The sequence below is a fragment of the Amblyomma maculatum genome, chromosome 1, assembly GCF_055883805.1.
Source record: "Amblyomma maculatum isolate TAMU_Amacu chromosome 1, ASM5588380v1, whole genome shotgun sequence".
NCBI classification, from domain to species: Eukaryota; Metazoa; Arthropoda; class Arachnida; order Ixodida; family Ixodidae; genus Amblyomma; species Amblyomma maculatum.
Window position 1 is genome coordinate 350668952 of NC_139344.1, and position 11544 is coordinate 350680495.

The window sequence follows — 11544 nt, forward strand, 5'->3', positions numbered from 1 at the left end:
ACACGTTAGGCATTGTGTGTAAACAAACGTACAGCTTAACTCACTCCCATACAAGACTTTGGAAAATAGATTGTTTTAATAGTATTTTTGCATGCTTAGGTAAATCCGATCCGGCTGTGTGACCTCGAGGGAAGGAGAACAGATGTCAGTAGAAAAATATTTTTCGTCACATCATGGTACGCGCTCTAACATTCGCATTACGTGCTCTTAGTCGACTTATGATTGTTTCATTTATTGAAATATCATTGATATCTCTCATCTCATATCCATTTTGTGACGTGAGGCAAAATCCATCTCTGAATAAAAACAAAAAATAGTATCCAGAAGTACTCGTTCCAGGGTTCGAGACCCGCAGATCTCCTACCACTCGTCCTACAAAATTTAACGTCCGGGAATCCAAGTACGATGCTCAGAAGGGCCAGGAAAAACAACAGCAAGAGCCATACCTGCACAAAAGAGATAAATTGCGCATGGTTTGTTATTACAAAATATAAACGCGGCACAATCTGTCATAACTGTGAAATCGTTAAACGTTAGAGAATTACTGCAGGTGTAACGAACGTTAGATATCACCACTATTGTATACTTCGGCGCATTCAACACATTAAAAATACTATATAAGAACGACATAAAAACTTTAAACAGAACTTGTGCCATCAATTTACAAGCAAATTTCTATAAACTAAGAAGACAGTCAGCAATGGTCTGTCGGTCTAAGAATGCAATTCAGTGAAAGTTAGCAAAGAACGCAAACAAAAATGAAACATGAAAACACATGACGTTTCAGTACGTACAGGGTTCCTTTACGTAAATCGCTCTTTAGAAACTTTTCCCTTTTCTCACATCCATTATCGGCCCGGACGACTAAATGACGGTTTGAAAAGGTAAGCTACGACTCGCCTGAAGTCACACCCGATGAGGAACAAGTCGGCGTTGAAACGTCGACTCTTTTAATTCTTCATTTTGGCTGCTGTTATTTTCTTATTTAATTTCAATAAACGCGTATGCGATGATCGCTTCGTATTGTAATCAGTCGAGAAATCTAGTTCCTGCTATGTTGGCCTCCATTTGAGAAAAACGCATAGCTATCGCGAGGAAAATTGTGATTTTTAAGAGACGAGAAACATGTGCACAGTGCGTCAGGGAACAAGCGCGAATTAAACATTCCTGTATGGGCAAGGCATACAGAGCGAATGGAGGATAACCGATGGTCGCCAAGAGTGACAAACTGGATTTCAAGAGAACGCAAGCGTATCAGGGGGCGCCAGAATGTTACGCGGGCGGGTGAGATTAGGAAGATTGCAGGGGTCATGTGCATGCAGCTGGCACAATACCAGGTGAAATGGCGGGATATGGGAGAGGCATATGCCTTGCTGTTAGTGTTGCCCGACTGATAATGGTGATGGCGATGATATTAATCTTTTTTTACGTTCATAGGAGCATAAGGTCCAAGGAGGATTTATAAGCCAAGATGTGTATTGCGTGCGGTCATTGGACGAGGGGGCGGTAATCAAGAAAGCCGTCAAGCTAGACTGGACAACAACACGAGCATACTTAGCTTATCTGAACCCGCCGCGTCGGTCCCTTATGATCCGTGAAGCTTGCGTATTCCCTATGATTTCATTCGTGTTACATGGAAAACAAAGGCAATGTTTCCGCCGGCAGAGGTCTGAATTCTACTCGAGCATGGGCTGTTTTTTTTTTTATGCATACCGTTGCCATGACAACAAAACGCTGGCTTTTCTTAGAGTTCGCGTGTCTATCTCAAGTACTTCTGCTTTGCAGACTGAAGTCTTGGAGTCGGGACTAGGAATTAAGTAACTAATGTTTGACGAGTCACACTCAAACGTGCATTTGATCTCTTAGTTCACGCAGAACATGCGGTCTGCACATGTGTTGCAAATTGCGCAATGACCTTCACAGCAGAGTCTACATGCACGTAACGCCCTCAGCAGCGTTATGCCAAAGCCAGCAGCAATACAAATTATTGCAGCGGGCAGTGGAGAGGTCACAAATTAAGCAGTGCTCTATTAAGCCACGTATGAGAGCGCTGTAACCTTCACGCATTCTAGCGCAGGAAGCACGTTGTCACAATTAAATCGTTAATTGTCAGACTTACATTTCTGCACAATAACATGGTTACGCAAAGGTTAAATCGTCGGAAGCACCACGTTTGCGCCATTTTCATCGCACTCCACTAAATCGCAATTCACATATGCGAGTTTAGAGCAATATATAAAAGTGTAATGAATTAATGACAACAAATTATTAACGCGTACCGAACAAAAATGCTAACCACTTCACACTGCAATCTTCACTTGGCTTACCTTCAATAGATAGCTTATGTTTTTAAATCTGAAATCATTTTAGTTAGGATACAATTTTTATATCTACTTGTATAGGTATCCCAACCATATTAATTTATATAACCATCCTTTTTATTCACTGAGGCAACGGAAATCTCTCGAAAAAGAAAAACGAAAACATAGAAAACAGAGATTTGATAATTACATCCTTCTACCATGCATTTGCCCATCGCCACATATACATACCGAGATATGTTCGTTCCAGGATTCAATGACTGCCGCCCTTGCATCGTGCATCGTGTAAGATGTCAGATTCAGAAATCCCAAGACCATGCTCAGAAGAGCCAGAAAAAACAACAGCAGGAGCCATACCTGTGAAACGGCGGCGAAAGGTGCAAGGTTTAGCCATAGGAAAGGTATACGCCAAACACTTTACATTAAAAGAAATATGAAGAATTCAGCATGAACAATGTGTTCTCTCGTGAACCTCAAAAAAGATCGCATAACCAGGCGAAACTGCTGTTCGTGTGTAAAGATGGCCGAATACGGTTGAACCCTTCACGCACGCACACACACACATAAGCGCGCGCGGAAACAAGTGAAATAAATAATAGAGATTGATTGCCTGTGACCTCATAAGATTGAAAATTAGCTTTCATTTCATGCACAGAATGTTTCTTCGTTATTGAAGACCCTTTTGTTATCGACGGCTCGATTTATGGATAACTTATTTGGTGAATAAACTTTTTCAATGCATTAACGCGCAAGCTCGTGGGTTAGACTTTGCACAGAGCGAAGGTATATAAAGCTGCATTCTTGTCGTATTATTGTCACAGTACTAAGTTCAGAGATGTGAATAAAATTCAATTATAATGATAAATATTGGTTAGCTTTCAATATTCAAGTCAAGCATGGATTGAATAATACGTCTTAGTCAAAAATTGCAAATATCACCGCATATACCAGGCACACCAGTTAAACGTAGGCAAGCTTCAAAACAGAAACACGGTGTGATCTAGCACAATGAACATCGGTGACATTTTTCGTGTGTGTTTTCATTTCCTGGTGTTTTTTTTTTTCTTTGCCCAGATATGTTGAGAAATTCACTTACTAACTAGGAAGCAGCTCTAGACATTATAAGCAACCAATACAGTAGAAATGGTATAATTTACACAGATTCCAGAAATTTTGACAGCAATCAGGTCAACACATAGAAGGAACAACCCCCTCTTATCATGTATCCTCATACAACTTCAACTTGCGATACGCGGTTACAACAGGAATATTTACTGGGTTCGAAGCCACGCTGGTACCACTGGGAATGAACTTGCTAACTCCATAGCAGAAAATACTACAAACGATGTCTAGAAAATAAAAATTTCCTTCCAGGACAACCGGAAAAACAATAAAGCAAGCGATAGTGCGAAATGGCAGCTCGAATGGAACCGAGAAGAAAATGATATATTGCATCTGGTTTGACCGAATATTAAAGAATGCAAGGACTGCCATCACAACAGATTTTACGAGGTGGTGCAGTCAAGGTTACGAATTGGACATACACACCTAACGCACAAATACTTTGGGGAGGTCAGCCGCCGGAATTCGAGCGACTACTGTAGTGATCAGCTTTCAGTTGTCTATATACTATAAACCTGCCCTTTATATGAAACGCGCCGTCGCACACCATATTGGGAAATGTTATATCACATACCATTCCATCCATCTCTTTTATTAGGCGACAACGCCATAGTGTCATTTAATGAAATTATATACTATTTTCACAAAATTGGATTTCTGATAAGACTGTAAAGTGTTAAGCTTTAGTATTCAAGGCAGCATGTTCATATGGGTACCTTGGCACCGGCAGGAGACCGCCGTAGCCAAGAACGGTAGGGGGAAACTCCTCGCCCTCATGTTTATGCCAAACCTCAGTTTCTAGCTCCCCTTCAAATTTAATATTTTTAATCCATATCACAACACCATATCAATGACATAACTATATGCATTCATATATTCCAGCGTTTACACTGCATTTCAGCATCTTTTTTTGGCGAACAGCGAGTCATAATTCTATCCCTTTTCACCTAACACCACATTGTCAAGCATATGTCGTCCTGGCCCCCATGGCCAAACTGCAAACTAATAATAATCACCTACAGACTTGCTAGAGAAGCGCGTTCAGGTTGTGCAGATCAGTGCTTAAAACTTGGGTGGTCTGGAATATTAACTCACCTTTGTAGAAATCCGGCGCCAAGGATTGTAGATGTGATCATCAGCGCTTCGAGTTTGATTCTCTAAAATACTGCAAACCTCGTCTACTTTTCCTCCGAGAACAAATATATTGTAGACGACGTTTGCATTTTCGACTTTGATATGAGGCACTGCTGGACACACTGCTTCAGGCGTCTGTTGTTGGGAGAAAGAAAAGGTATCAATCTTGTAAAGCCTGACTTGAATATATCAGCGTAATAAACAGAAAGGACCACAAAGATACAAAAAGGAAGGATTTGTGGCATTCCACACAATACCACTGAAGACATTTGTGATATTGAGGAATATTTTACAATTGTGGCTAAATATTTCTTTTACGAGATCCGGGAAAGATTTATAATATTTTCCCTAAGTCAGTGAATTGCCTCGGACTTTTAAAAGTAAAAGCGCGAATTTGTTTACTGTCTTGGCTTGATAGTTTTCGCCCGAATTTGTATTACGTGGCCTCGAGAAAAAAGGGGTAAATATTTATTCTATTTGAATCTCGCATATTAATATCACTTTGTATTAATTCCTGCAAGTGCACATCAATATTTCCACAGGCAATTGAACAACCTTGCCTAGTTCAAATTAATCAAAATGTGTTCTGTGAGGCGCGCGCATCTTCCCCAAAAGCGTATATCACCGTTAAAACACTATTAAATATTATAATTGCCCCTTAGCGTACTTTTACTTTGATTGATTATTTTGAAAACTAGAAAAGCAACCCAGTCGCAAATTTTGGTATGGATGGAGATGTAAGAAAGGTTTTTGAAAACACTTCGTACTTCGTAGGCATGCTACATTAGATGAAATGAAATGGCAGTACCACGTACCGTACTAGATACTTGGGCGGATGACAAAGTTTCGGAAGATCTGGATCCGGATGGTTCAAGGGGAAATTCAACTGCGAACAGATCGAAACAGGTTTGAATCATTTGCCATGAAGCAGAGCTGGTGCATCCCCTCACCAATTTTAAGGTATCAAGTCACGCCTTCACAGATTAGGGTTGTACATGCTGTGGATGCAAATCAAAATAGATAAAATCCCCCAGTGCGTCGGCAAAGAGGAAAGAAAAAATAGACAAATGGCGCTCACTTTCTTGTATGCTCGCGCTATTTCTGTTCCCATCCCGTCTTACCAGCAAGTCTACGAGCAATATACATAATGCTGAAGTTTCGTTAAATAATAATCATCATCATTTTTGCACCAGTCTCGCTTATTTATGTCTCCTAAGACCTGAGGGTAATGACAATGTGCCGAGATTAAAGCTTTACTGAATAATAAAATGATATGATCACAGAAAGACACATAAGACTTCGAAGCCATGAGACACAATGAACAAGCGTACATTACGCCTTACTATACAACGTAGCTTACACCTACCGCAGCTCTACCAAATACACAAGGCAGGGTCGTTAGGGTAGCCATTGCCTACTACGTGTCCACAAGTCTTTGAATTCTTACTGCAGCCGAAGTTAACAATCTATGCGTTCACTTCGATTTGATAAACACATTAACTCCAGCAGTGTCTTCTCACAGCCACAATATCGTTGTAATGCGCTTGCACTAAGAAAGAATTTTGGTTTTTCACCAAACAAGCAACCCCACATAAACACCACTGGAAAATTTTTATTATAAACCACTGAAGAATGACAAGCTATAGCTTCCGTTTAAAACGGCTATTCGAGCATATCGAATGGCGTAGCCTTGTATTGAGCAAAGAGCACATTTACATCCGGTGTGAAAGGCCTTATACTTCTTGAACACTGGAGTCAGCGAATCTGTTATCACTGGTGTCCCCTGAAAGGCAAAGTCGCATTTATTGTTTAAAAATGACATTACTAACAAATGGTCGTCACATACCGAGAGGAATAAGATCACTACCTCAAAACAATCACGCGCACATCATACAAAAAATTAGTGCCTTAACTAAAGCCCATAACAGAAAACGCATACTAATATTTTAAAGCAGTATCCACGCGGAACTCATAAATGTTCCCGAATAGTGAAACTTTCAGTGGGTTAGTTATTGAGTAGCTATGGAAAATACTGCTCAAGTGAAGCGTTCCAAGCTGCACAGAACCAATAACATGTGGTTTAAAATCTGTGAGCTAAATATTTAAACGAATTTGAAACGAAAATTTTGAATTCTGAAATCTTGGCAGCAAAAGAAAATCTGAAATTATAAATCACTCTGAAGTCCACCAGATACAGTGTGTGGTGGACATCACGTTCTACATGAAGCTGGATTTGGAAGTTTGCACTCAGTGCGGTGCTGTTTCGTACAGATATAACTCTTACGGAAAGTTTGGCTCTCGTGTAATCTGTGTATAGTATTTAGGAAATTAAATTCAGACTGTACTGAGCAGCACGGATGTTACCTTATCATATTCATAGCTTGCATGAATGGCAGATATTGTTACGGATGCTCAGCACAAGTGCGAATGCCTGGAATGAAGAGAGCGTCATAATGCGTACACACTCACAAGGGAAGGACCATGATCTACAAGGCGTACTCTTTTTGATGGTGCCAAGGCGAATTATTTCAGCCGTCTCCTGTTGAAGCGCACCATAACTTCTAAATAAATCTTGCAGCTTTATTGCGCACAAGACTTCTCTAAAGCAAATCTCGTCCCCATAGAACTTTCACGCCGAACAGACAATACCATCAGTTGGATGCGCCCAAAGCAAAAAAAAAAAAAAAAAATGGTGGGGAAAGATTGTTTAGAGGCACCTAGCTCTCACGTCTTTAGCTTTTTCTGTTGCCATTTTACACAAAAGAGATGTGGCCTTTTGTTCTATGGTCTGGTACCTTTATGATTTACTATGAATAGATCTCGCACGTGTACTTTTACACGAAACTGTTTTCACACATCGCTGAGGTATCCGCAATGCTTGCATCGAGTGTACGCGTTTATGTCTCCGTCGCTGCCTAAACTTTCGCCGCCCAGGTGGCACAGCAAATAGTCGTGTCTACAGAGCTCCAAAGGCTCACTGCTCTCACATTTCGTGCCCCCGTTGTCAGGGCCGGTAGATACCGGCTGCAATATGGAAAAACAATTTAGGTTCTGAATTCTGTCATGCTTCTCAGAGTCACATTCAGGTACTAGTTTAGTTCAGGTTCTAAAGCTTTCATTGTCTAAAAAAAAACATTTGCTTAATAAAAATGAGTAGATCGCATCTTCAAGAGACAGTCCAATAGCATCGCTTCAGGAAGTGCACTAAACGCATATCACTGATTGATATGCAGGGTATAAAACTCTCCGTACGCACTTCGCATACGGAAATGGCCTTCTTCATTTCGGAACTTTGTGACGCTCGCGAATGTCTGAACAAATAAAACGGACAACGTCAACAAACAAAAGGAATTTATTGTTCAGCCTACTGCCACTTAGCTGAGGACGTGAAACGCAACATATTATTCGTACGCACCCCATCCGGCCTCAGCATCCGATATGGCTTCCTGCTTTTCCATTTCCGCTTCCGGCTGCATTGACGTCACGTTGAACTTTGGCTACAACCGACGCGCCCTGCGCATTAAGCGAATATTTTATAGAGACCGCTGCGACACCGACATTAAGCTCTACCCCAAACTAGTCAAACGTGATAGCTCGTCACCGTTTTCACATGACAAATCGCAGCGACATAACGTGACAAACCATAAAGCCAAACCGGTCTGCAAGCCCGGCCAAAAGTAGTTGCGTCATGCATGTTCCCATGCCGCTGCCGTCCAGAGATGGAGGCAAGACAAGAGGAAGTGGACGGCTGGCGTCGGGTAGCGCGGAAGAGACGTGACAATGCTCCGGTTACGGCGGCGCAGCCAATGTAGAGGTACAGAAGCAGGTTAGCTTGGAGAGATGCGCACAAGTTCAAAACAGCACGTTGTGCTGAGCCTTTCCGAGTTTAAAATTAAGGACATAACAACAACGAAATATTAGAGATCGTGTATCGTTTGGAGCGAAACATTGTTGGACATCTCAACAATCAGCACGACATGCCAGGTAACGACGAAGAAACAAAACTCGAGTGCTCGCTACCAGTACACTTTTTACATAGAGCGCGCTGGTTGTATCGCTGCCTTCATCAACACCTCGTGTGTCGCGCTGAATTCGAAGGTGCTGCCTTAGCAATAGGACTACTTATTTGTCTTACTGCCCAAGAGTTGTTGCATAGAAGCTCTAATCGAGCTCCAGAGAGCAATCATCTGTGCCAAGATTGCGTTGATGGAATTTTGCTCACATGAAAAGAAGGGAACAGTGCAAAGTTAAATTTTTAAATTTCATGTTTGTGTTAGAAGTCAACGACAGTCCAGCCTGATAATATTCTCTCATTAGAGTTTGCTGAACTAGCCCCTGAGAAAGATCGTAAAACAACACATGAGGGGTATAGTAAGCACTTCTCTAAATAAATCCAACCTACCTTTTAATGTACCGAGCACAGACCTTTTCTTTAATATGATTAAAAGATTTGCAGAAAAAACGAAGGAGAAAGCGGAAAGCTCACAAGATGAGGCAAAAAAGAACGTCTGAGAGAATGCGGAAATAACAACAGCAAGCTTCTAGTATTAGGAAAGGCTCAGCCAAGCACTTTTCCTAAGAAATTATACAAAAATGCTTCAGCTGAACAACTCACCTTATAACGGATAGCTCTGATCAGACTTGCCTGCAGCATCACGCTTTCCGGTAGCATTCAATGTTACCTACACATTCGGGCAATACGTCCTTCACTTAAACGGCATCGTTAAATATTATCCGATAGCATAATATCCTCACTCTGCCGAAAAGGCGGCGTCAATGGTGTCGCACACACGCAAAAAGCTACTGTCACCTGCCATTGTTGCTAGGCATAAGAGCCAGCAGAGATCTGCCACGATTGTTTCCTAAGACTTTTTTCTCCCTGCACTCTGCCCCTGCCACAACGGACAGCTTTACAATGCAACGATGATGATGAAGCAACCATAACATGAACACAACATAACGGGAAATGAAGTACGATTTTAAACGCGTAGTTCTAAACGATTCTAACCTAACATACGGGTTTACTGCATTGGTGGACTTCGAACATCATGGTCCCCGACCTTACATCAGCTTATTTGGCATCTCGCCATCGATGTACTTACAGAGTCTAAGCAAAGTAGAAAAATGGAAGATGCTTAAAATGACTACGAATTTAACGCGGTTAAGCCAAATACTAATGATGCACAATATAGCACACTTTTCACTTCGGCTATGGTTACGGGTCGCACATAATAATTATCAGACAGTTGTAGTATACCCCATAATTTTGAACCACCAACATAGGCTGGTGGTCCAAACAGAAATGAAGGCCCGACGAAAGTGCCTGCTTGGCTTGTGCTTTCAAAGTCCCGATGAATTCGACTACCTCAAAAATGCTGCACAAGTCTATAGCTCCTGTCAGTCGGAGTCTTATGTCAATATCAGTTCAGTTCAGTCGTTCAGTCGTGTTCGACTCTTCGTGACCCTATGGACCATGTCACGCCACGCTTTCCGGTCTCTCACTATCTTCCTAACATCACATAACTTCATCTGCAGTGCCTCGAGGATGCCATCTAACCATCGCGTTCGCTGCCTACCCCTTCTCCGGCGACCTTCAACCTTTCCCAACATCAAACCATTCTCCAGCGACTCCTGTCTTCTCATCAGATGACCAAAGTAGCCGAGCTTTAGCTTTAAAATTTGACCCTCCAATGAGCATTCAGCGTTTATGGTCGACAATATCGACTGATTTGATCTTCTGGCAGTCCAAGGAACTCTCAAGAGTCTTCGCCAGCACCACAATTCAAACGCGTCAATTCTTCGGCGGTCAGTCTTTTTCACAGTCCAACTCTCGCATCCATACATCACAACTGGAAAGACCATAGCACGAGTTATACGGATCTTGGTTGGCAGACTAATGTCTCTGCTCTTTACTAGGCGGTCAAGGCTAACCATTGCTCTCTTTCCCAGAAGCAGGCGTCTCCTAATTTCATGGCTGCAGTCTCCTTCCGAGGTAATCTTGGAGCCCAAGAAGAGAAAATCTGTCACAGCTTCCACTTCTTGTCACTTGATGCTCCAGGACTTGATAGGACAAGACGCCATGATCTTTGTCTTTTTAATGTTCAGTTTAAGCCCAAACTTCTCACTCTCTTCTTGTACGCGCATCGGAAGTCTCTTGAGTTCCATTTCATTTTCTGCCATTAAAGTGGTAATATATCGAAACTATATATAGTGCTACCTGTTCAAACCAGACAAATCACACGCGTTTATTTTATGTTTTCTAGCAGAAGACATTACAAAAGTCCCTCGAGGAATCTATTGTTACAATGATAATATTATTATTTTACTATCATGGCGTCTCTGATAGCCTAAGTCCTTTTGGGACGTTGACCCATAAACCAACCATTATACTACCATGCCACTTTTAATATAATAGCAAGGAATTCCACTTTTATAGGCGCTGGAGGACACAAGCATGCTCGTTTTCGGAAGTTTTCTTCCCCGCGGCTAAATCAAGCTGGCATAACAAAAACGCCGCAAAACAAATTAAACATGCTTTCACCTGGATTAATGAGGTCATACTTGACGTTCCTAGAGAGGCCATTGCTCCGCTTCGAAGTTGCACTGTTCACTCTCATGCCAGCCGATTAGTAAACATCATAGAATGGTGTTGCACAGGCTATACTCGAATTGATTGCGTGCGATCTCAGCGAATGACTTCCTGCTGACGCAACAGGCGATGTAGCGTCACGATATAAGGCAGTAATGTAGGGGGTGGGAGGGGGGGGGGGGGGGTGGCAGGCCGGCAGCAGATGCCGCCGTAACACGTATTAGAGGCACTGGAAATTTCCCGGCGACTCTAACACGTATGGACGCAGATCGCCCTCTACTGCGTCTTGTCCTAACTCCAGGCGCCTTGTCGGGAATATTCGCACTAGAGAGCGCTACTAGTTTCTGCTGACGCGTTACACTAATAGGCATAGCAGCC

The 11544-nt window shown here is 42.1% G+C and overlaps 1 protein-coding gene across 5 annotated transcripts; it reads right to left on the reverse strand.

The window, feature by feature from the left end:
• Window positions 1-64: 64 nt before the first annotated feature.
• LOC146207750 (uncharacterized) lies at window positions 65-11324 on the reverse strand. 5 transcript variants are annotated; one of them, XM_084590244.1, is made up of 8 exons: window positions 11119-11324; window positions 9193-9259; window positions 7993-8090; window positions 6294-6360; window positions 5393-5463; window positions 4539-4712; window positions 2553-2678; window positions 65-446 (listed from the first exon to the last, which is right to left on the reverse strand). In XM_084590244.1, the coding sequence occupies exons 3-8, from the start codon at window positions 8008-8010 to the stop codon at window positions 261-263; spliced, it is 642 nt and encodes a 213-aa protein (XP_084446370.1). In that variant the 5' UTR covers window positions 8011-8090; window positions 9193-9259; window positions 11119-11324; the 3' UTR covers window positions 65-260. The 5 variants fall into 5 exon arrangements, with proteins under 5 accessions (XP_084446370.1, XP_084446364.1, XP_084446390.1 ...); XM_084590238.1 differs by lacking the exon at window positions 9193-9259; XM_084590264.1 differs by lacking the exon at window positions 6294-6360.
• Between the last annotated feature and the right edge of the window lie 220 nt (window positions 11325-11544).